We start from the raw sequence: 25,876 nt of genomic DNA, 5'->3' as shown, positions 1-25,876 counted from the left end.
AACACTCTATGACATACATCACAGCAAAATCCTTTTTGACCCACCTCGTAGAGAAATGGAAATAAAAACAAAAATAAACAAATGGGACCTAATGAAACTTAAAAGCTTTTGCACAGCAAAGGAAACCATAAACAAGATGAAAAGACAACCCTCAGAATGGGAGAAAATATTTGCAAATGAAGCAACTGACAAAGGATTAATCTCCAAAATTTATAAGCAGCTCATGCAGCTCAATATCAAAAAAACAAACAACCCAATCCAAAAATGGGCAGAAGACCTAAACAGACATTTCTGCAAAGAAGATATACAGATTGCCAACAAACACATGAAAGGATGCTCAACATCACTAATCATTAGAGAAATGCAAATCAAAACTACAGTGAGGTATCACCTCACACCGGTGAGAATGGCCATCATCAAAAAAGCTACAAACAATAAATGCTGGAGAGGGCGTGGAGAAAAGGGAACCCTCTTGCACTGTTGGTGGGAATGTAAATTGATACAGCCACTATGGAGAACAGTATGGAGGTTCCTTAAAAAACTAAATCCCCCTACTGGGCATATACCCTGAGAAAACCATAAATCAAAAAGAGTCATGTACCACAATGTTCCTTGCAGCTCTATTTACAATAGCTAGGACATGGAAGCAACCTAAGTGTCCATCGACAGATGAATGGATAAAGAAGATGTGGCACATATATAAAATGGAATATTACTCAGCCATAAAAAGAAATGAAATTGAGTTATTTGTAGTGAGGTGGATGGACCTAGAGTCTGTCATACAGAGTGAAGTAAGTCAGAAAGAGAAAAGCAAATACCATATGCTAACACATATATATGGAATCTAAAAAAAAAAAAAAAAAATTGGTTCTGAAGAACCTTGGGGCAGGAAAGGAATAAAGATGCAGACATAGAGAATGGACTTGAGGACACGGGGAGGGGGAAGGGTAAGCTGGGACGAAGTGAGAGAGTGGCATAGACATATTACACTACCAAACGTAAAGTAGATAGCTAGTGGGAAGCAGCCACATAGCACAGGGAGATCAGCTCGGTGCTTTGTAACCACCTAGAGGGGTAGGATAGGGAGGGTGGGAGGGAGATGCAAGAGGGAGGAGATATGGGGATATATGTATATGTATAGCTGATTCACTTTGTTATAAAGCAGAAACTAACACACCATTGTAAGGAAATTATACTCCAATAAAGATGTTAAAAAAAAAATTACAACTCACTGAGGGCACAGATGACGGTTAGCATTTTTTAGCAATAAAGTGCTTCTTCACTAAGGTATTTTCTTTTAAGACATAATGCTATTGCACACTTAATAGACTATGTATAGAGTAAACATGACTTTCATATGCACTGGGAAACCAAAAAATTCATGTGACTCACTTCTGGTGATATTCACTTTATTGTGGTAGCCCAGCACCGAACCCACAATATCTCCAAGGTATGCCGGTACTACAGACATCATTGTCAGAGCTAGTGTTTTCCCTCGAGAGTTAAAGATGGACACTAGTATTTCGAATACTGGCAAGAAATGAAGCTGGAGAGCCTATATTGCCTATTGTGACCAAAAGTATTCAAAAAAAAAAACAGGTTACATGACTATATGCCTAAATGCTATGCAATCAGTAATAAGAATTCTTATTTTGTACATAATTCACTTTATAACATACTATTAAATTCAGATTATCCTTTCATTGGTTTTAAACAAATTATGATGACTCAAGTTGCTTCAAATAAAAGAAAAAACTGTATCTATTTTTATAAAACAAATAATTTTTATTCAAGCTAATCCATGGGATTTGTAAAAACCAGTGGCATCTATTCAAAGGGGCCTCAAATGGCAGAGGGCATTACGTGGCTGATTTTACACAAGCTAATGTGGCTGTCTTTAAGTGCTCACACACAAATACCAGTCCCTCTCCATGGGTAGCAGCCATTTAAACTCCGAAGTAAGAAAGCCGGTTCCACTTACTTGATGACCTGTGGGGAGAGCAGGTGGCTGGCTAAGGAAGGCTTTTATGGGCTGATTCATTCACTCACAAACACCCGGAGTGAGTGCCTGTGTGTGGGGTGACAGGATCTCACTGCCAAGATGGCGTCAGTGTAACTTGCCATCAAAAAAGAGAAAAGTTTTGTAATACCCTTTCCGCATTTTGCCTGTTGAAATCTGTGTCATCCTTCAAGCTCGTGGTCAAATGCCCCCCTTCACAAAAACGCCATTCCTGACCCTCTGTCTCCTCAAATCTCAACCCCAGCCTGAATGAACCAACCAACCCCTCTCTGGTGCTCCTAATGCCCTTTGACCAGACTTCACTGTTTACACCTGTCATAGCAGGGTCATCTGTTCACACTGCCACAGGAATTATGCACTAAAAACACCCAATAACACAAAGTGAGATCAGTGCTAGGCCTCAAGTAGGTGTTGAAGATAACCAGACGAACAAAAAATAGGCTTCTGGTAAAAGCCCATGGCTCAGTGGGGAAGTCAGGCAGACAATATATACATTTCAGCAAGCACAGCCTGTGCGATATAATAGTGACAAGTACAAAGTAGGCCAATAGTATGGAAAGGAGGGAGATATCAGGGACGGCACCACAGAGAGGGATGCCTAGAGGGCATCCTGGAGGATGAACAAGTACATAGCAGGCAGAGGGAAAATCAGGTTCAGTTAAGAAGACATGAAACACGGGTATAAAGTTTCAGTCGTGTCAGATGAAAAAGTTCTAGAGATCCTCTCTGCTTATAGTTAACCATACTGTACTGTACACTTAAAAAATTAAGAGGGTAAATCTCATGTTACGTATTTTTTACAATTAAAAAAAAGAGGAAGGCATGGAACAGCATGGCATGTCTGGCAACTTGCAAGGAGACCACTGCTGCTGGAGTTGATGGTGGAAAATAGGGAAAGGAAGGAGAAGCTGGAGAACAGATTAGGAGCCCGATCAGAATGGGTATTATGACCTAGGTTTGGGCTTTTAACTTTTTAGGCAACAAGGACCACAGAGAAATAGGATCAGAGGTGCATTTTGGTGGCAGTGTGGGAGACAGATGGACTGATGGGGGTAAACATGGAAGTTGATAAACTCTGATGCAGTCTAGATGAGACCAAAAGGCCTGGGTTAGAAAATGGTACTGCCTTCTAAAACACTTAGGGCTACCTGGAGTTATCTAGTTAATTCATTTGTTTACTTTCCCACCAAAATCTAAACTCCAAGTCAGGGACTCTGTCTGTCTTGCCCAGAGCTACATTTCCCATCCTAGAACAGGGCCTTGTATACAACAGGTACTCAGCAAACACCTGCTAAATCAATGAAGAGATGCTCCTGCACAAGTCCTTCAACTTTCAGAGTTTTATGTCAGCTGCCTGATCACATGGACTCTTCCAACAGTATGCTGGTTTTAGAAAAGTGTTCTGTACCTCTAAGAAACAGGCTAACACATATACATATTCCTCAACACTCAGAGGAGAACATTGTATATAAAAAAAGGATGCTTAAAAAACAAGTGTTGATATATTTTTTTTAAGGCACATGTCCTGGATTTTTCCAAATAATGACATCAAATTTTCTTGGTGAAAAGTCCAAAGACAAAATTCTTCTAATCATCAGCTTTGCACACCCTACCTGGACATCGAGCAATCCAGCTGGGCCCTTTCTGCTTTGTAAATCATTGCTGGCAACAAAGCCTCAGCAATGAGAGCTCAGCTGCTGGTCGTGCTGACAATGGTTGGACAGCCAACGACACACTGTGGCCCTCCTATGTTTGCACGACAGCACTCGCGCATATCACAAGGGCAGCACGTATTCCCGCTGCCAGAGGCCAGTTAGCAGGCTGCTGCCTCCTACTGCTCTGCAACCCATGACCCAGTAACTGGGGCGAATTCCCCTGCAGAGGAAGGCTAAAGGGATTTAATTTCTCTGTGATATCAAGAACCAATAAAAGGGCAGTTTTATAACTCTCATGAAGTGGAATACACCAGGCTCAAACCATCAGCCTGACTGACTCATCCCCATGGTCCACACAAGTCCTTCAACTTCAGAGGTTTATGTCAGCTGCCTGATCACAGAGACTCTTCCAACAGTATGCTGGTTTTAGAAAAGTATTCTGTACCTCTGAGAAACAGGCCCCTGATAGTGTGTCCACTAATGTCAATCAAGACTCTTTTCGGAGGGGGATCTACACTGTATTCGGTATGTAGGGGCATAAGCACAGGCCTTAAACCAAGACTCAGGCCTGGATACAAATCCTGACTCTGCCACCTACCAGCTGTGTGACCTTATATTAATGATTTAATCTTTTTGAGTCTCAGTGTTCTCATTCGTAAAATGGGAATAATCCTCCCTGTCTTACGTGCTCCAGAGAGATTAAATGAGGGAACCCATATAAAGAGATAAGCATGGTGCCTATCAGATGCCAACAGGCATTTAATGACTGTTCATTCCTTCCCTTACCATGGGTGGGAGTGGGAGGTTAGTGAATAGCCACCTTTTAAGGAGCAGGCCTGTGGGGGTCTCACACACAGTGAGAAAAAAAAGTCATGAAACAGAAAGTATGGAAACTGACAGCCTGCAGCTTCTGCCTCTTCTATACTTGAGAAAGTTACACAGTGTGAGTGACAGAGGCTGTCCCAAGAACATAAAGGAAGCTAATCTGTTTGCAAAGGGAGGAAATAGCACAGGATGAAGATTGTAAGTTGTTTGAAGCTTCTTCCCTAATTATCACTCATAATGAAAATTTAATTGCTGAGTTAAAAGCAAATTTCACTTTTTCTGTCAGAGAATCTCTGCAGAAACTGGCACATTTTGTTTGAACAGGAAATCAAAGTTACTTTAATGCCTAAATGAGATCTAAGGAGCTGCAGATGTTTCCCTGGGAATAACTAGCTTCAAAACTCTGTCCTACTGGTTTGCAGCAACTTACAGCTACAGGGAGGCAGAAATAAAAACTGTTTTGAGCGGAGCTACTCAAGGGGTGGGGCTGACTCAAATTCCAAGTACCCCAGTGCTAGGCACCTTGGGGGGCGAGGCGGGGAGAAGGTGGTACACAGAGAGGGTCTCTGGAATTAAGGAGCTTATAATCAAGTAGGAGAGAGAGAACCAGGGAACAGCCTACTATTAGGAAACTAAAATGAAGACAACTTGGCTCAGGAAAGAACAGCAAAAAACAAAAAGGTAAGCCTCCAAGGGTACTTTCACACACCCTGGCCTTAATTCTGACCCACTTGGGTGTCAGCCAAAAGCCTGCTCACCTGTAAGGTGCTGGTGAGGAAGTTGTCCTGGGAGACAATGTCCACAAAGAAGTCGGCGGGGATCTCGCCAAGCTGGTGGTACAGGATGGAGATGAGGTTGACGTAAAGGGTGTGGTGCTTCACCATGGCCTCTTCTGACCGGCACAGAAGGTTCAGGAGCTGCTTCCAGTGCTCGAATGCCTCGTACACGTTCCCCAGCAGGAAGCATACAAAGGCAAACTGGAGTTCACCTGAAAGGTGCAGAGAGGAGAAATGATCCTGAGGGAGAGGAGTACTGGCTGACACTACTAAGCCGTCAGCTCCACTGGGCCTCAGCAATAAGTGGCTTTCTATCCTTGTCACTCTTCCAGAGCCTGGCACAGGGTTTTGCACCTAGCAGCTGCTCAATAAAAGTTTGCTGAACTGCTATAAACTCAAGCCATGAGAAACCAAACTGGTTTCTGTGATATCTGACTGCAAGAGAAGAGGCACACATAGTATTGGCCCAGCACTTAACAAGTTTACAAAATGTGTCCATGCATATTATGCCAAGTGGATCCCCAAACTGGCTGCCCATCTGAAATACTAAGAGAACTTGTTAAAAATAAACCAGAGATCCTGGTTGAGGACAGATGATGGGGCCTCAGTATCTGTAGCTCTAACAAGCTTCCCGGGTGATTCTGATGCACATGGTCTGCTTCAGGGTCAGGGAAATGCTGCATTACACCACATAATCCTCAGCCCAACTCCACAAGGTGATCAGGGAAGGTGGTATTTGCCTCATTTCATAGATGAGGTCAAGCAAATTGCCCAAGGTCACACAACTAATGCTTAGCAACTGAACAATGGAAAGATAAAACAGATTTCTTTTTAAAATTTATTTATTTTATTCATTTATTTTGGGCTGCGTTGGGTCTTCGTTGCTGTGCGTGGGCTTTTCTCTAGTTGCGGTGCATGGGCTTCTCATTGTGGTGGCTTCTCCTGTTGCAGAGCACCAGCTCTAGGTGCACGGGCTTCAGTAGTGTGGCTTCAGTAGTTGTGGCTCGCAGGCTTAGTCGCTCCGTGGCATGTGGGATCTTTCCGGACCAGGCTCGAACCCAAGTCCCCTGCATTGGCAGGCAGATTCTTAACCACTACGCCACCAGGGAAGCCCTAAAACAGATTTCTATTGGGTGGGAACAGTCCTAGAGCCTCCCTGAACAAGAAAATTCAAGAGTACTTGTTCCAGTGTTAGCTTGCCAGCCAAATTATTTTTGTTTGTTTAATCACAGGGCTCTGTGATTTGATCTCTATGAGCAGCCTGTGGTTAAGAGCATGGGTTCTGGAGCCAAAACGCATAGGTTCAAATCTCAGCTCCACCACTTCACAGCTGTGTGACTTTGGGCACGTTACTTAATCTGTTTATGCTTCAATTTCCTTATTTGAGGGTTGTAGTGAAGATTAAATGAATCAATATAGTACATATAAAGCCTTTAGCATAATGCCTGGCACAAAGTATCACTCAAGAAATCTTAGTTGGGCTTCCCTGGTGGCGCAGTGGTTGAGAATCTGCCTGCTAATGCAGGAGACACGGGTTCGAGCCCTGGTCTGGGAGGATCCCACATGCCGCGGAGCGGCTGGGCCCGTGAGCCACGGCTGCTGAGCCTGCGCTTCTGGAGCCTGTGCCCCGCGACGGGAGGGGCCGCGATAGTGAAAGGCCCGCGCACCGCGATGAAGAGCGGTCCCAGCACCGCGATGAAGAGTGGCCCCCACTTGCCGCAACTGGAGAAAGCCCTCGCACGAACCAAAGACCCAGCACAGCCAAAAATAAAATAAATAAATAAATAAATAAAAATTAAAAAAAAAAAAAAAAGAAATCTTAGTTATTATTCCCACATTCCCACCAGATCCCTGTCTCAAACAGAGACCTGGTAATCCAGAAGCCATTGTCCTTGGGCAAGCAGCTGGGTCTCTAGTTGCCAAGATAAACTGTTGCTGATCAGAGACGCTCTCTCTGGCTTCAAATTTAAGGAGGGCTTCTGTGGTATATCTACGTGTGGGCCATAAAAAGAACAGATGTACTCAACACTAAATACCTCTTTAAACGCATGGTGTCTGATCTGTCACCTCTGGAGACCTGGAAAAACTAGTTCTCTGTTCCTAGGCTTGTGGAACCAAGTTTGATTTGTGTGGATAGCTACCTGGTCTAGATATTTTGAACATTTGATCAATATTTTCAAAATATAGTTAAACTTTCTATAGGTTAGAAAATTTAACCTTTTCTAGAGGTTAATGATTTGCTTCTTCAGTTGGCTTTACCTGGTTAGTTTGTGAAAATATGAGCTTATTCTCTGAATTTAGGGCATTTGTTTAAATTCATACATTTCTGGCTCAGTCTAAAATTAAATTATGAGATCAGAAATAATTTCAAAGGGCTGTCATGAAGATACAGTAATCCCTGAAACAGACCTTTTCACAAGATTACTTTGAAGAACTGAAATGTTTAAGAGGTAGAAAACAGGATTTCTGGGGGGTTTTTTCTGTTTATTTTTAAGCCAGAATTTCAAGTGTTACTTATTAAATGAAAATAGATACACCCCATAAAATGTCCCTTTTTATCAGCTAAGCCTATTATGTAAAAGGCCCTATATTCAAAATTCTCACTGATCTTCCAATAGAAAAATATGTAAATATTGGACAACTTATAAAAGAAAAAATATTAACAGCTATTAAAGATGTGACAAATGTTTGCTGTCACTAGTAATCGAAGAAATATAAATTGAAACAAGATGTCATTTTTCAACTATCCAGTAGGAAGAGACCTTTGCTAAACTGCCATATCAAATGCCATGTCAAAGGTGATGGGCAACAGCCTCACCAGCTGGCAAGGATGCATGACCTTCTCCTGGCAACATGCACACTCTGATCCAACAGTTTCACCCCGAAATGTATGCAGTAGGGCACACAAGGATATTCATTAGACAACACTTATAATAGGGAAAACAGGAACATCTTAAAGATCCATCAACAGGGGTTGGTTCAATTACTATGGAACATAAGTAGCCACTAAAGAGAAGTGACCATTTCAGTGACATGGAAAAATGTTTATATTAAAGCAAATTACAGAATAATATACTGTAGTCTTGTTTTTGTAAAAATATCATATATATAAAAACACATATAATTGAATAAAAAAAGACTAAAAGGAAACACAAAAATATATTAAACTGAGAAATACATATAAATATATATCTAAAAGATGGAAAATAAGTACAACAAAGTGTAAAAAAATGGTTACTTCTAGGTGGTGGGATTTGGAGTTTTATTTTTGTTTTTCTTCTAGGATGAATATATGTTATTTTTTTGTAATAAGGGGGGAAAACAACAATAAAAACTATGACAATTAAAAGAAAATCACTGGGACTTCCCTGGTGGTCCAGTGGTTAAGAATCCGCCTTCCAATGCAGGGCACGTGGGTTCGATCCCTGGTTGGGGAACTAAGATCCCACATGCCATAGGGCAACTGAGCCCATGCGCCACAACTACTGAGCCCACGTGCTCTGGAGCTTGTGCCCCACAACTAGAGGAGAGCCCGTGCACCACAACTACTGAGCCCGCAGACTCTGGAGCCTGCGTGCCACAGCTAAAGAGAAGCCCACACACTGCAATGAAAGATCCCACGTGCCACAACTAAGACCCGATGCAGCCAAAATGTTTTAAAAATAAAATTTTAAAAAATTAAAGAAAAAGAGTTGGACCTTTAAAAAAAAAAAAGAAAAAGAAAATCACTGTTCTGGATGAAGCCTTCAGAGAGTCAGGAGCAAACTGAGGGGGGAGGTGGGAGGCCCCCAGGAACACCGCTGGGCCTGGGAACCAGGAGCCCTGGGCTTTGGTCTCACTTTGACTACACCACTTAGCAGTCAAATCCTTTCCCTCTACGGACCTCAATCTGTAAGATACGGTGGCAGGGAGGCTGGGCCACACCATCAGCACCCAAACACAGGACTGTCTGCATCAGGTTCACCTACAGTGCTTGTCTGTTAGGTAGACAGAGAGATAAATTGCTGGGGCCCCAATCCAGATCTCTTGAATCAGCCTCCAGGGGTAAGACCTGGGGATCTGTATCTTTAACAAGCATTCTGGGCAAGACCACCTCCTAGCCAGGTTTAGGAACCACTGGATTAGATAACCCAAGATGTACTCCTTGTTCTCAAGCCCTCCTACTATATACACCTCCCCTGGCCCACTCTCAAAGCCTGTTCCTCCTCACCTAGCACGTCCTGGGGGCTTTGGGGGAACTGCTTGCTGAGCACAGTCTCCAGAGCATAGCTCAGGTCCATGCTGTGCCTGGTTATCTCGGCCGGCGTGGCACCTGCCGGGAACATCTGTGTGGGCAGCTCGGAGAAGCGGATCTCTGTGCCGGCTCTGGGCTTCATCTCGGGCAGCCGGGCCAGGCCTTCCTGGTAGCTTTTGCACTCAGTGCCGCAGAGGGGTAGATTCTGCCCCACCCGGTCCTTGGTGTACTTCATGGAGAGCACAGGCAGCACCTCTGAGAAGGCACAGATGTGCCGACTCTCGGGCTGGAGCTTCTCCACTGTGGCCTCGCTGATGAAGTTGGTTAGTGAGATCCACTTCTTGAGTGTGGCATATGGGTAAGGTCCCAGGAACTGGTCCAGCTCCTGGAGGTTGGCCCTCATGGCCTCCACCACAGCCTCTGGGGCTGGAGACAGGTCTACCTCTTCCTGGACTGCATCCCAGCGCAGGACTTTCAGCCCCCGCTGCTGCAGGCTAAGGAAGAAGCCCATACGGGGGCCCACCTCCCTGGGATTGGCCTTGTCCACAGAGCTGTAGTGGAGGAAGTGGATGCCCGGAGGGATCATCTTCACACCCCGGAACTTGGGCCCCACCTCCCAGGAGTTGTAGTCAATGCCAAACTCTGTCCCCTTGGGCATATTCAGGATGACCACAGTGGCCCCTTCAAAGAAGAGGTGTTTGGCAAGCTCAGGATCCATCTGCATGGCAGCCATGGGACCAGTGGTGAGTGACCAAAAAGAAAACTTTTCTAGTTTTCCAGAACAGCTGAAAAAGAAACATATCAGAGTTAATCAGAACCTGGGGAAGGATGCTTCATTTGCTGAGCGTTCTCTATGTGCGAGATATTGAACTAGACCCCTGACATAATTATCTCCCTTAATCTTCACCACAACCCTGCACTGTTTTACAGATGAAGAAAATAAGACTCAAAGAGAAGAGGGGTTTTGTGTTTTGGTTTAATGAGCAAGAACACTCACTTCACAGCTGGAAAGACATCAGTTAAAGAAAAGTGACATGTTCAAGGTCACAGAGGACCCAATTAGAACCTGGGTACCCTGCCCTCCAGGCCAGTGTTCTTTCCACTGTTCATTCAGGATCTACTCTCAGATCTCCTTCTCACAACAGAGGATGAAGGCAGAGAAAGCTTGGCTGGTCCATTCTAAACTATAACTCTGTCTAAAACCTATTGCTGGAGAGTCCCCAGAAGAGTTGAGAAGCACCCACTCAGTTTCCTATAAGCCTCAGGGAAGGCCCAGAAATGGACCAAAGGTGGAAAGTGGGTGCTCAGCATCTAAAATTCACAAAAGGTTTGGGCAGTGAAGAGCTTTTCAACCACAACCACACCCTTCTTCTTCTCTTACTTATAAAAAACCTGAAGTCCAGGGAGTGAAACAACTTCCCAAAGGGTTCACAGTCAGTAGCAGCTCTGCACTGCTCACCCAGAAGGGATCCAAGAGGCACAGCTGGCCTTGGATCCAAAGAGAAAGACCATAGAACATCTATTTTGTCGACCTCTGAACTACCCATGAGGACACACTGATAAAACTTCTGTGAGCAGACACACACTGCCTCTGTATTTATAAGAATGGTTCCAACATGAACTAATTTAAACAGGACAATTATCTAACCCTCTAGTCCCAAGACACCTACCTATTCAATTCAGCAAATAACCCTGGAATGCCTGCACTGTGCCAGGATCTTCGCCAGGAACTAACAGAAACATTCACAGAGTAAGACAGTTACTGCCCTCTAGGCACTTCCAATCTAGCCAGACATACAAACAAGGCCCCAAAACTTCACAAACAGAAGGACCAGCTGCCTGTTTAATCCTTTTTACTCATTTTATTTAAACAAACAAAACAAAATAAAACCATGAGGAAAGGAAGAGCAACCCTTTTCCAAAAATGTTAAGGACATATTTTATTGTCTTAACCCAGTACCCACCACAAATGACTCTCACTCTAAATCAGCATTATTTTTCCAAACTGCAAGTCACAACCTGTTAATGGGTCAACAGATCATTTTAGGGGATCTCAACCAGCATTAATTTTTTTAAATAAAAGGACAGAATTTTAAAAAATCAGAATACATCATAAATATTAAAGCTAAGTACTGTTTTCGGAAGCTTTGTGTGTTTGTAGGCATAACCCAGATGTTCCCTCATTTAACCAACTCCATCTAAGTTTAGATGTGCAGAAGGGCTTATTAGATATATCCAGAGTAAGCCACATGCAACATGTTATTTGATCAATTTTTCTAAAATAAGGTTTCAGGACAATGACAGTAAGATAAGGGAAGAAAACATGGAGGAATGAAGTCCTAATTACTATACATGCATTTTTTTTTTAAGAAGTTTGTGGACTCTTGGTCACAACATAAAATGTATTTGTTACTGTAGGCCACAATCAAAAAAGTGTGAAAGCCACTGCTCTGAATAATTTATATCATTTTCCTATTCCTAATCTTGAATTCAGAAGGTAGTTAATAAATATTTGCTAGATGAACAGCTATCGCATTTAGAATAACTGCTCATCACTTAGCCATCTTCCCTAGTGGCATCTGTATGCCCCTCCTTGATAATGCCATTCCTTTCCTTCTATTTCCACCAGACCGTAATTCTCCTCACTATATCTTCAGCAGCTGGCACATGGCCTGGCACGAAGAAGATGCCTTGGGAGGCAGAAAGTCACATCCACCCACTTCTCTCTACCACCTCCTTAATCTAAGCTACCATATCCCTCACCCACAGAGTGATTGGCCCTTCAATCCCTTCTCCATCCAGTAGCTGGAGGGACCTTCTCAAAGCACTAATCTAAGCATGTCACCACCCATACTTAATATCCTCTGAGAGGCTTCTCATGTGGCTCTTGGCAAACTAAATTCCTACCATGACCTACAAGAAAGGCCTGCGTGGTCTGGTCCCTGGCAACTCCTCCAGCTTGTGTCATACCATGCTTCCCCCACACGCTCTCTGTTGCAGCCAAACTGAACTCTTTCAGACCCTCAAACAGGAGGCTTCCCTGATAGAAAACTCTTCCCTCCCCTCTTTCTCAAATCATTTTTCTGATCTCTGGTCAATATTCAACTCCTCAGTAAAGCTTCTTTGACCGGGGCTAAGTCAGTTCTCCTGTAATTCGCTCTCACGGCGCCTTGTATCTTTCCATGTCACTTATCACAGCTGCAATTTTGCAAATGTTAATAGAGGGCTGTCATCTCCAGGAGACGTGGGTCTTTTGTATCTCCAGCACATATTAGACACTTGGTAAACATTTGTTTAATAAAAGCATGATACCCATTTTGTAGATAAGAAACAAAGCCTCGGTTCGGAGAAAAGACCTTAGCCGAAGTTACAGAGAGTAGCTCAGAACCACGTCAGGCGGAGCTAAGGCCCCCGGCCCGCAAGTTCTAAAGTTACGAAAAAAAGCAAGTTACCGCGGGTGCCCCAGGAAGTCCTGGAGACGGTGTATGACGGTTTCTCAGGGAGCAAGGCCTGTGGAGACAGGTGGGTCCCACCACCGGCCCACAGACGGGGATGTCCCAGTTCCCCCCGCTAGGTGCCCTAGTGCAGGGCCCTCCGCGATCCCGAGCTGGGAAGAGGGGTGGCCGGACCACACAGACAACGAAAGCAGAGGAGCTAAAAGAGCACAGGAGGCCGCGCTCACCGACTTGGGTCTTACCTCAGGTTCAGGGACCGCGGAAGCGCACCGGAAGTTCTCCCTCTCTGGCGCCGGACTGGAGCAACAGGAAAAGGGGCCGGGCGGATCTCTCAGTTGCGGGAGAAACGGTCCGTGTCTGCAGGTTCCGCCCCATCAAATATTGCCTTTTGCTACTTTTAGTTACTGGTTTTCGCTTCTGAACCGTGGATAATAACTTTCATCAAACGATGCATTTTATATACCGCTCCAGAAACACATCCACCAGCCATGGTTTTTCGGTCTCAATCAGTCCTGGTTTCTGAGGCTGGGGTCAAGTTCATGACTGCCCAGTAGCCACAGACAGAGGCTCAATCGTGGTCCAGGTCAGTCGATCTCTATCCGAGTGACAGTGTCACAGCTGGCCCGTTATCACCCGGTCCCAGATTCCAACCATACTCAGCTGTAGAGGAGAGCTTCAGAAACCCAGCCCAGAGAGAACCAGTCTCACAGCAGTAGTCACCACATCGGTCCCTCTAGCTATAACAACCTAGTGTCCTCTGACAGTGCAGGCCTAGTACGATAGCTCGGTCAGGCTGTAAACGCACCTTGAGGGAGGAAACCTGCCTGTCTTGTTCTCCACCGTTTTCCTGGAACCTAGCACAAAGCCAGGCACAAAGGCCCAGCTCAATACGTATATTATGCATTTAATTAATGATGGTAATTCTTTATTAATTAATGGCTTCTATTTTGGAGCCTAGCCCTGTGCTGGGTGGTTGTATCAGTCAGGGTTCAACCAAAGAGGCAGAGCCAACAGGAGGTATATAAGAGCTTTATTACAAGGAATTGGCTTACATGATTGTGAGGGCTGCCTAGATAAGTCCAAAATCCATAGGGCAGGCCACTTGGTGTATGATTTCTAATCCTTGCACTAACCCTACTAAGCAGACTTAGCATTCCAATGTGCAGAAGAGAAAACTGAGGCTCAAAGAGGTTACACAGCCAGAGTGGCCGGGCTAGGAGGCAAACCAAGGTCTGACTGGTGACTGTCTGTTCTTGTCCCCATGCTGCTGCTCTTTAGCTTGCCTGTCACACTTCCTCAGTGACAGCTGGGCATGCCAATCTGCCTCAGTCAAAATTCATCTCTTAGTGGGTTACAGACTAGACCGGGCCCTGCAGTCATGGTTGATCACAATGAGCTGCTGCTGGATTAGCCAGAGATGGCCTCCATCAGTCACAGTCATGCATGTCAATCTGTCTGTCATGTCAGTTCCATTTCCTGCATGAAGAAGCTCAGCTCCCTCCCCAACCCTCCCCATTTCCAGCCTTAGGTGCTGAGCTCCTTGGTCTGTTTTCAGAGCTCCCTATTCTAGCAGGACTCACCATCTTCTGAGACTTCAGGGCACTGAACTATGGGCACAGGAGCCGTAGATGGTAGCCCAGGAATCCCAGCTGGTGGGTTGCATGTCCACCCAGATCAGGTTTCTCAACCTTGGTACTATTGAGATTCCGGGCTGGATAATTCTTTGTTGTAGGGCTGCTGTCTTGTGTGTTGTAGGATGTTTAGCAGCATCCCTGGTCTCTACCCACTGTACGCTAGTAGCACCTCTCAGCTGTGACAACCAAAAATATCTCCAAACATTGCTAAATGTTCCTTGAGGGACAAAGTCACACACATGCGCACACACACACACACAGACAAGTTAAGAGTCACTGATCTAAATGAATCAGCCAGGTTATTCCTAAGCAGCTTGGAGGCTGACTCTGTATTTATGGGAGACAGAGACACAGATCCAGGGTGGGTGGGAACCCAATGTTTGCAAACCTTGTCTTATTCCAGGACCCCAGGTGTGACAGATAACTAAAGGAAACCTACAGGGAAAATTCAGGGAAGGATTCACAAAACTCCTGGAAGCAATTGCCTCTGACAATGGACAGGAGTCTGGAGAGAGTTGAAGAATTGTTTTTCACTGCATAGCATTTTGTAGCATTTAATGAATTACCTTTAAAGAGAAAAGACAGTATTTAGTGTTTGAAGTTATAGGGAAATGCTCAGGATTTAAGTTTTTAAAAGTATTTAGAATGGGGGACTTCCCTGGTTGTCCAGTGGTTAGAACTCCGGGCTTCCCCTGCAGGGGGCCCAGGTTTGATCCCTGGCTGGGGAACTAAGATCCCGCATGCCTTGCGTCACAGCCTCCCCACCAAAAAAGTGTTTAGAACAGCATGTACAAGGTGACTTCAACTCTGATAAAATACATATACATGAGAAAAGACTGGAAGAAAATGGACCAAAGAGTTAGCAGTGGTTCTTGCTTGTGAGATTTGGAGTAGTAAAGAAAGGTGGTTTGGGGTGAGTTGTCTGGTAGAATGAAAGCAAAGTGCTGGTACATGCACCTCAGGTAGCCCAAGGGACACATTTAGGTTTCACATGGATTATGGTTTTTAAATTTTAATATTTTTGCATTTACTTTTATGAAGACCTCCTTCCTTTGCCAAGTGATGCTAGTTTTTCATTTGTATTTCCTTTTTAAATTTTTTTTTTTTCTACAGAGAGTCAATTGAAAGAAAAATGATGTCAACGTCGGGACGGGTAGCATGTATGGGGATATGGCAACATTTGCTGTATACATTATCCACTCGGCTCCCATGAATGAGGATGTAGGAAAAGACCCCAATGGCGGTGCTCTTCTTTCAAGCGTATCTCCACACACCAAGGCCCTCTGTGTCCTGGGTCCGCATGCCTACTCTTCCTGCTGCCTAGAATGCTCTCACCCAAGTTCTTCACCTTACTCGATCTTTCTCTTCATTCAGCTCAAAAATCATGTCCTCAGGGAGGCCATAACTGGCCACCTTATTTAAAGTGGTCTCCTTCAGTGACGATCCCCTTCCCTGATGCATTTCCTTCCTGGTGCTGACCACTCTGGAATCATCTTTGAGTGCTCGCCTGTTTTATTATCAGTTTCCTCCACTAGCCTGTGAGCTCCTGGAGGTCAGGGGCTTTGTCTTATTTCTTGTTGTACGTGTAAAGCCAAAGCCAAGACCTGGACCACATTGGGATCTGCAAATATTTGAATGAAAGTGTTGTAGGTTGAATGAAAGTGTCCCAGTTGGGATCTCTCCACCCAGCTTTAGCCCTTCCCACAATGCCAACTTGTACTGGTAGCCTAGGTCAGAGACAGAGAGAGAGATGCCGAGGCAGTTTGTGGTTCAGCATCAAACACATTTATTTCACTTTTATTGAGTATACAAGAACAGAGAGCACACGCATACAGCACGGAGCACTGAGGTGGGGGAGCGCGGGGACAAGAGAGGAGAGAAGGGTGCGAGTAAAAAGGACCAGGACAGCATCGCAGTTGGTTGGGAAGGTGCTTTTGGAAAAAAAAAAAAAAATGTATATATTTAGAGTGATGTTGTTCATGCAATTTCAGGCCAGTCTTGGAATGTGCTTGCAGGATTCAAAAACTGAAACAGGTCTTGGCACTTCCTATACCCTCAGATGGAAAAGGTCCCAAGAAAGCAAAAGAAGGGAAAACAAAGATCTGTAGGCTGGCAGAGTGACAAAAGGCCATGGAGAGCCTCTGCTTTATCCTCTTCGTTTTGCACGTGAGGAAACTGAGGCCCCGAAGCGGGAATGGGACTAGCTCAATGGCACGTGGTGAGTTAGGGATTGAGCCAGGATGGCCACCCAGAACTCCTGACTGCCCTCCAGGACTTTTTCCACCATGCTACATGGTCTCCTGGGTGGAGAAGTGGCACAGAAAGGATGAGAAATGTAAAAAGGAAAAGTAGGTTGAAGACAGACAAGACAAACGTCTATATTCCCTATGAAGAGGAGGATGGGGAGGAAACAGTGCCCTAGATTTCAGCTTTGCAGCTCCCCTCCTCCCTGCTGGCACTGCCTGCCTCTCGGCGGAAGGTCAGAACATCTGTGGGATGGAGAGCTCCACAAACCCTGGCTGGCCCACAAGCTAAGCCTGGTCACATCTTCCCTGCCCTAAAGCCACACACTTAGGGTCTGTAGGCAGGCGCAGAACCCAGAACAAATATTCTCTCTCTGAGGTATGTCCTGTGCGCTCAGGACACCTGGTTCCTGCAAAGACAGGGATGCCTGAGCCCAATTCCAGGTGGCCCGGAGAGGGTGGAGCCTCTCCAGCTCTTGGCCCAGAAACAGTGGGGGCTCTCAGGCTGAGGAGGACAGGAAGGAGGCTCTGTGGCTTCTCTCCCAGGACCGTAAAAAGAACCTGGTGCATTCAAAATGTGCCTTCGCTCTCAGGGGGGAGTCGGAGTGGGCCACCAGCCTGCCCCGGAGGGGATGTGGCTGACTGTGCCACCCGAGCCCCAGGTGCGGGACTCTCTCCGCTCTCTCTCCATCCCATTTCTGCCCACAGAGGCAAACACTGTTCTGGTTTCTTGTCCTGCCTCAGGTCAGCACCAGTTAAGCAGCTAAGCATGTGTGTCACTGGGGTAACTAATAAGCAAGCCAAGCCCCTCTCTGGGACATCCCTAGGCAATGTCTGATAATTGGAGAGAATTCGGAAGTGTTCTCAGAGGGGTTAGAGATGTAAGCCTGGCTCAGGGGTCTTCCCAGGTCCTCTGCTCCCCCCACGCTTTCTCCTTGAGCCTAATGACAGTGCCTGGCACAAGTAAGTACTCAATAAATATTTGTTGAGTGAATTTATCGCCTGCTTTAGAAGCAGGATGGGAGAAATGAAATGGGACTGAGAAATTAAAGGGCAGTGGGGAAAAACTCCCTCAGAAAGGGCCTCATCAAGCTCAGGGAAGCAGCTTGTGTCAGGAAAGCCCATGTGTGCCAGAGGGCAATGCCAAGCTTTTGATGGGGGTCTTCTCCAAGGGCTTCTGTGGTCTCAAGGCCATTTTTGGGACTCCGAGGGCACAGGCTCAGAGCGCAGATGCCGACTGAAGGCGAGGTCTCTAAAGCCGGGGTCTTATACGTAGATCCTCCTCAGCTTACTCTGGGGCAGGCGAAGCCTTTGGGAGTGCGGTTTTGACCTATCAGGGCCTGTCCTGTGTTCAGTCTCTACCATGGCTGCTTTGGCCCAGGAAGCAGAGAATGATTCAGACAGAATACAGGAGTGGTACAGGAGAAGACTGGGCTGGGGGTGTTCAGACAGCCAGGTGGAAGCCACCGTCTTCCACGGCAGCTGGGTACGTCACCTCCCTCGGGATGGGAGTTAGCTGTCACAATGAGGTCAGGAAAAGGCAAGACGTGGCAAAACAAAGAGAGATTGAGAAAGGAGGCAAGCCTCCTAGGGAGGCGGGGGCACTGAGCCGGGAGACCTGTGCAGCAGAATCCTAACTCTGGACCCCACGCCTGAGCACAAACCAGCCCCCGGTCGCTACTGCCCAGGGGGAAGAAGGCATCTTGAACCACACTCGTGTTGCTTCCTTCTTGCCAAAATCCCTGCCTCTCCACCTGGGGGCCCCGCCCCTCCCCACCCATCAATCAATTACAAACACCACACACTGTATTTCTACACTGAACCAGCTCCTACTGTGAGCGACCCACAGCCAGAGTCCGGGTCTCCTTGGCAGGGTCGGTTCGGTGAGATCTAGGAACCTTGGGATACATCAATCACAGTCAGATAATTATAATTTTAAAATGTCAGCTTCATACTTACCAGCACTGTTTATTTTAATATTTGTTTCCTGTTATATGTAATATACATAACTTAAAAGCACATCCATACAAATCTACGAGCTGCACCTTCATAATGAGAACCCATAACATACAATGTCTACTTCACCTCCTGTGGCTTCGTTTCACATTCTTGCTTTGCTTTGCTTTTTCTCGCTTCCAATGAGAGTCATCTGCAGTGGCCCTCAGCAGGACCAGGACACAGAAGGTGAGGCGGGGGTGGGGTGGGGGAGAGGGAGGAGGGAACCCAGACAGAAAATGACTGACAAGATGTGTGACAGTCGACAGGGAGGGGAGGCGGAAGAAAGGAAGGTGGATTTTGCAGCCCAGTGTCAAGACCCAAAAAATAAGAATCTAGTGTTCCTCCTCCTCCTTTCCGAGCAGGGAATTTTCTCTCTTTCTTGGAAAACGTTTGGCAGGGCGTGTCTTGCTGCTGCAGCTTCTCTTGCTTGGCTGCAAAAGTGTTTTCCTTTGCATTTGAGTGGGCAACAGACGCAGGAGAAAAAGAAATGGAATGCTCGTCCACTGAATGGAACGTGTAGAACCCGGGTCGCATTGTACTTCTACAATCAGCGTGGTCTGGCTTGCCTTGGTTGTTCCGCGGGGCTTCAAGGGGGGGTGGGACAGGCGCGGCAGGGGGTGAGGGGGGCGGAGCAAGGGATTATTGTTGTTATAATTTTTTTTTTCCTGAACAATCCTACCAATTCTTCAATTTGTCTGCACAGGAAATGTAGGCGTTCAGATGTTGGCCGTTGCTGTCGGCCGAATGCTCGGCCAGCCCCGGCAGCAGTGCAAGGACGTGATGTTTCCCGTATATATATCTATATCTATATATATCTATATATATATGCTTTTCCTTTCCCAGTCTCTCATCAGGGACAGTACGTCGCAGCTGGGACGTCGGTGTTCAGTTGGAGAATCCAGAATGAAGGCCCCTTCTTTACGGTTCTCTGGCTTGGGTTGGACCAGAAACGCCAGCAACTCTTCACAGAGGTCAGGATTCCTGAAGCCAGAGGCGTTGCGGGGAGGAGATGCCAAGGAAGGAGGAGGACAAGAAGAGTTAGTAACTTTTGTCACTCATCTTTAAATACATGGCAAGAGGTTGTTTTCCCTATCTTTACCGTGTGCCCTTTATTATGACTCAGGAAGATAGACTGACTTGTCCAAGGCCACACAGCTTGTAAGAAAGTGGCCGCTGAGAACTGAAGCCACTTCTGTCTGACTCTCTGACTCCAAAGGCCATGCATGTTTGCTGGGTTGTTTCCAGGCAGGTGGTCTTTTACTTTGGCTGGAAAATCTGTCCAAGTTTCCTTGAACACTGAAAGCTAAGATTATACTCATTTCATTTTGTCTTCCTATCTGCTCTCAGTTCTAAGAAATGTTTAGTCGTGATTGCAGATCTTCTTTTTTTGTCTTTCCCTTCTGTTTGCCACTGCCTGCTGTGTCCTGGGGGTTAAACCCCAGAGAGGAGTGTTTAAGTAAAGAAACTGGAGTCTGGATTCTAACTCAGGTTTGACTCCAAAACTTAGTGGTTAAGGCACATGGGCTCTGAAATCAGACAATCCTAGTTTCAAATCCCATTCCACAGTCTACTAGCTCTGTCATCTTGGGCAAGTTTCCTAACCTCTTTAGACCTTAGTTGCTCCCTCTGTAAAATGGGTCCCACCTCACGAAGTTGTAGAGAGGATTCAAGTAAATACCGGCTGTTCTTATTATTACTATTGTTGTTAACTTAACCACATACTATTTGATCTCATTGAGGGCAAGGGCTGTGTTTTACTTATTGTTGTCTTTCCAGGGGCCAACACCATGACTGACACACAGCAACTACCCCAAACCATTTAACAAGTGGCATATTGTCCCTGTCCTTTGCCACTTACATATGGTCAGGTGCTAACGGAGCTGTAGAAATTTGATCCTTCTCAGCTCATTTGACAAATGGGAAAACTGAGGCCCAGAGGGTTCAATGACTTAGCAAGTTGGTGGCAGAAACAAGACGAGAACCCTAGGCTCCTGCTTTGGAATAGGTCATCCCCACCCCCATTTAATTAAAAATTTGAAAGTAAGAAAGCTCTGGGAAGCTGGCTGGATGCTGCCCTCTTGCTGGCAATGTTTGGGAGACAGGTCTTGCCTGAAGGAGACGGGCCAGTGAACAAAGATGGAGCAGAAGCCACACATCTGGCCTGTGAGTTGCAGGGAGAGAAGAGAAGACTGTAAGATGGGCGTGATTTCACACTCACAGCAAGAACTTCAAGGAGGAAGAACTTCATAAAGAAATCTACTGGAGCAGGGACAGGTGTTCCTGGAGGATTCAGGCAGGGGAGAGAAGATGAAGACTGGCAAGATGGATGCCCACGTGGAAACAGGGCCGCGTGCACCAGGCTGGTGATAGAAGTTTAGGGTCTGACTTGCTCAGGGCTCTCATCAACCCCTCAACATGACAAAACTATTGGGACAAGGAAGCAGTTTCACATCACCGAGCACCTTCTGTATGTGAGATACCGCCTGGTACATCATTGCTATGGACTGAATGTTTATGTCCCCCTGAAATTCACATGTTGAAGCCCTAACCCTCAAGGTGATGGTATATGGAAGCGGGGCCTTTAGAAGGCGCTCATAAATAGGATGAGTGCCCTTATAAAAAGAGACGTGAGAGAGATAACTTCTCTCTCTGCTCTCCACCACGTGAGGACACAGAGAAGATGGCTGTCTGCAAACCAGAAGAGGGTCTCACCAGGACCCAGACTGGCCGGCACCTTGACCTTGGACTTCCCAGACCCCATAACTGTGAGATATTAAGTGTGTGTTGTTTAAGCCACCCAGTCTACGGTGTTCTGTTATAGCAGCCTGAGAGGACTCTGACACTCATAGATGTTGTTTAATTATTACAGCAGCTCCAGTTTATAGATTAACTCCATTTTGTAGATTAGAAAACTGAGGCCCAGGCAGGTTCCTCTGGGCACACTTTCTGAGTCCAAAGCTAGGTGTGTTCTTTCTACTCCATTCTGCTACTTTCTGAGGACTTTTTCTTACAGTGACGGCTTCACCTTAAGTTTCCTCATCGATTAATAAAGTGCCTGCCCAAAACTCAGTGTAAACATGATTCTGGGTTTGTGGATATCTTCTAAAGCCCATAGACACTTCAGAAGGACCGGGGACATCTAAACAATACTGTATGATCATGTATTCTTCTGTTTATTACAGCAGAGTCCAAACAGGCAGCATTTTGTTAGCTTACTTTGTGTTAATAGTAATGATAGTCATAATTAACTCTTATTGAGCACTTACTATGTGCCAGGCACGGTGCTTACTACTGTAGATGTATGATATCAGTAACCCTATGAGATAGATACTGCGAACAGTCAGCGTGGTCAGGAGATTAAGGCCATAAGGCAGCTTTGGAGTCTAACAGATGAGGTTTGACTCTCTAACCAATTCTTTGTGTTCCCAGCTCCAAATCTGTGAGCAAATCGCCTAACATCTCAGAGCTTCAGTTCCCTTCTTTGTAAAATGAATGAGCAGGTGACAGTACTGTGCCTAGTGCACAGCCAGGTGCCTGGAGAGTGTAAGGACTCCATAAGTTACCGCAATTGTTACTATGTCATTGTCATTGTCATTTGGCTGATGAGGAAACACAGGCCGAGAAGGTTCAATAGCTTGCTCAAAGCTGCGCAGCTAATAACGGTCAGGACCGAGACTCGGGTCAGGACTATCATCCCGGGTGCCAAGATGCATCCATCCATCAAGCCAACACTTTTCAAGTACTTTAAAAAAGAGTTTTCTAATTCAGAGAAGACCTCTCCCCCAGAATTAGTGAGTCTGACTATATTAAAAGTCAGAGGTGGTTCCTACTTGGCGATAACTAATGGGAAAGCAGGTGGGCAGAAAAGGCAAGGGAGAAACTTCTGTTTCTCCAGGACAACATAACAAGGTGACCTTTACAGAAGGATCCAAGAGAGAGAAAGAGGGTGTGTGGTGATGTGTGGGACAATGGCAGCAAAGAAAGGACTAAAAGAGGGGCGAGGAGGAGGGAATGAGACCTCAAAGGGAGCAGTGAGGTGGGCAGATGTGAAAGACTGCATGGGGTGGGCAGGACGTGGAGGCTGGGACGAGAGCTCCAAATGGCCAGGGAACGCGGGCAGGCAGGAGCCTGGGGGGCTGGCTGGGATGCCCCAGGAAAGACGAGGAGGAGTGAGACGGGGAATGGAGAAGATACCAGAAGCTAGGAAAGCAAACAAACAGCCAGAGGACTGTACATAACTGGAAGGGGGCTTGTCCATCTCTTCCTTTTGCAAATGAGGAAACTGAGACCCCAATGGCCACACAGCCAAGTCAGCAGGATGGCTGGGATTGGAGTCAGGTCCTGATTCCCAGCACAGAGTTCTTTGCATCAGTGGCTCCTACACCTGGCTGCACATGGACTTCCTAAGGACCAACGTATAAATAAAGATTCCCAGGTCCTGGCCCAGCACTTCTAAGTCAGACTTTATGGCAATAGTCTTCTAGTATCTGTGTTCCCCAGGTGATACTGCCAGCCCAGCACCAGCTTGGCAAGTGACCTACACTCTACCACTCTGAGATCTGGGGGACAAAAAGCAACAATAACTGGGCAACTGAGAGGACAGGAGTGACAATTTACTTGAAAGTCTGAGGAAGGCTGGGAGGCAGGCTCTGCCCGTGATCAGTTTATACATCTTCTAGACCAGTGCTATCCAACAGAAATGAAGCCACAGACGGAATTTAAAATCTTTTAGATAATAGATTTTCTAGACAGTATTTTCTAAATTTTCTAGTATTTCTGGTTTTCTAAAATTTTCCAGCTATATAGAAAATTTTAATTTCTAAATTAAAATTCAAATGTTTTAATTTAGATGAAAAAGAGTAAAAAGAAACAGGTGAGATTAATTTTAATAATGTATTTTACTTAACCCAATATATCCAAACATTATCATTTAATCAATATAAAAATTATTGAGCTATTTTATACTCCTTTTTCCATACGTAATCTTTAAAGTCCGGCACCTATTTTACCCTCAAGGTACATCTCATTTCAGATTAGCCAATTTCAAGTGCTCAACAGCCGTGTATGGCTAGTGGCTCCTACACTGCACAGCACAGAAAATCATTTCCATCACTGCAGGAAGTTCAGTGCTTTTCCTTCTGACACGAAGTGGGTGGTAATCAAAGGATGAGAAAGAAACATTCTGTATCTTTCTAGAAAACACTGGGTTTCTTCATCAGGGAAGAGGACAAAAGGGAGACCTGCTGTTTGTGGGGGACTTTGAAATGCATTTATTTTTCATTGAGGTATACGGTGTGAAGTAAGTAAAGTATACAAATCTAAGTGTGGAGCTTGACCCATTTTTACATATATACACACCCATGCAACTCCCCCAGTTCAAGACGCTGACATTTCCAGCACCCTAGAAGTTCCCTTCGTGGCTCTTCCCTGTCAATGTCACATCCCAGAAGGAACCGATATTCAGACTTTGATCATCGCTGATTAGTTTGGCCTGTTTTTGAACTTCCTATGAATGCACTCACATTGTATGTACTTTTTGTGTTTGACTTATTTCACTCAATTCAATGTCTGTGAGATTTTGTTATTATTGGTCTGACAAAATTCAGTAAATTTCTAGAGGGGCCAGAACCCTTCCCCCAGCTTCCCCCAATTTCAGCTGCTAAAAGACCTCTCTGCTCCAGCACCATCTCATTCCTCTTATTCACGAAGGCACTGATAGCCCTTCAGTGGAAAGAGTAAGGATTGGGGTCCCTAAGGTTCTCGCCTCAGGTGGCCTGAGAAGGGTTTCCAATCTAGCAAGACAGATGGGATCGAGGGCTCTGGCCATCATATTCCTCCTTGGCATCAACTATACTTCAATTTAAAAAATTAAAAAATAAAATAAAGTTGGCACAACATTGTAAATCAACTATACTTCAATTAAAAAAAAAAAAAATTCCTCCCTGGCAACGTCCAGTGACCGGTGATGGAGACAGAGAGTCAGGGACAGGAATGTGGCCCTGGGCCTGGCAGGACTTTTTCTGACTTCCAGCTTACAGGCAATGGCCAGTAAGGGTACGCTTGTCTCTGTCTGTCACACCTCAGTACCCACTGTCAATTCTCTCTCCCCTGTTCTGGATTTACTTTTCTGGGTCTGGAGCCTGAAACCCCAGAGAAACCAAGGAACCAGCCTTCCTTCCCCTCTGCACTCTGATTTGTCGTATCTGAGGGAGCTACCTCTCCACTTGGAGCCCCAAACCAGGAAGGTTGGGGAGGTCAGAGCTGTGCTGGGGACCAAGCCTCTTGGTGGGTCCTCAAATGGAAATGCCCCTCGGAGGACCTCGTTCTCTCCTCCGTCTCCCGGCTGCTGAGCCCCATGAGCCTCACCTGCGGCTTCTTGTCCCTCTCCTCTGGGGATGGGTCTGTTTCTCTGTATACGACAGCTTTGGTTACCAGCATGTCAGGATGCTGCAGTTTGGCCTCCTTGATGGCCAAAGCCAGGGCCTGGAGGACAAGAACGGCAAAGTGAGGAGTCAGGGCATGTGGAATACGGGAGAGGCCATGGAGACCAACAGGCCCCTCCAGCGCACAGCTGAGGACCAGGAGTTAAGGGGAGAGGCCAGAGCTCAGGTCTTCTGGCTCCTTCTGACTCCCATTCAGTGCCCCTCCCTTGAGGGCTTCTCCTCTGGACAGGGTCAGTAGGAAGTGGACATCCCTGCTCACAAATGCAGCCATCCACGGGTAAACCAATAGGGGAGGGCCTGGGGCCTGGGCAGTGCCACTGGGAGCCATGCTCCCCATCCCCATACCTGGTCTTGATCGACATCTTCGTCCCCGGTGATGATGATCCGCTTCTCGATCCTCGTCTCAGAAAATCCTCCTTTCACAGTCTGCAGAGGGAGAGGGAGGTGAGGTCAGCCTTGGGTCCTGCTGGGGCAGCAGCCTCGACAGGTGACCGGTCCAAAGCATCCCTCAAGGGCAAGGCTGGAACCAGCAGTCGCTTTCTCTCCTAGCTCCCTCGGTTTTTTCCTTTTTCTGGTTTTGGGACTTCAGACTG

At 46.0% G+C, this 25,876-nt stretch overlaps 2 protein-coding genes across 26 annotated transcripts in view; both read right to left on the bottom strand.

Annotated features, from left to right (window-relative positions):
- Window positions 1-13,252, bottom strand: part of AAR2 (AAR2 splicing factor) — a 69,272-nt gene extending 56,020 nt beyond the window's left edge. For 2 of the 4 annotated variants that reach the window (XM_057530018.1, XM_007193187.2), the window contains exons 1-3: window positions 12,963-13,201; window positions 9,487-10,295; window positions 5,259-5,488 (exon numbers count right to left, since the gene is read on the bottom strand). In XM_057530018.1, the coding sequence (XP_057386001.1) occupies window positions 5,259-5,488; window positions 9,487-10,243 (987 nt within the window). In that variant the 5' untranslated portion in view covers window positions 10,244-10,295; window positions 12,963-13,201. The other 2 variants (XM_057530019.1, XM_007193186.2) reach the window with 2 other exon arrangements.
- Window positions 13,253-18,769: 5,517 nt separating this feature from the next.
- EPB41L1 (erythrocyte membrane protein band 4.1 like 1) overlaps window positions 18,770-25,876 on the bottom strand; it is a 119,852-nt gene continuing 112,745 nt past the window's right edge. For all 22 annotated transcript variants that reach the window (XM_057530295.1, XM_057530296.1, XM_057530297.1 and 19 more), the window contains 3 exons: window positions 25,629-25,709; window positions 25,207-25,323; window positions 18,770-19,821 (listed from right to left, as the gene is read on the bottom strand). In XM_057530295.1, the coding sequence (XP_057386278.1) occupies window positions 19,813-19,821; window positions 25,207-25,323; window positions 25,629-25,709 (207 nt within the window). In that variant the 3' untranslated portion in view covers window positions 18,770-19,812. The remainder of the gene's footprint in view (window positions 19,822-25,206; window positions 25,324-25,628; window positions 25,710-25,876) is intronic.

The sequence above is a fragment of the Balaenoptera acutorostrata genome, chromosome 15 (genome assembly GCF_949987535.1).
Source record: "Balaenoptera acutorostrata chromosome 15, mBalAcu1.1, whole genome shotgun sequence".
NCBI lineage: Eukaryota > Metazoa > Chordata > Mammalia > Artiodactyla > Balaenopteridae > Balaenoptera > Balaenoptera acutorostrata.
Note: the sequence above shows the minus strand (reverse complement) of the source record. Positions and strands in the feature narration are given on the sequence as shown.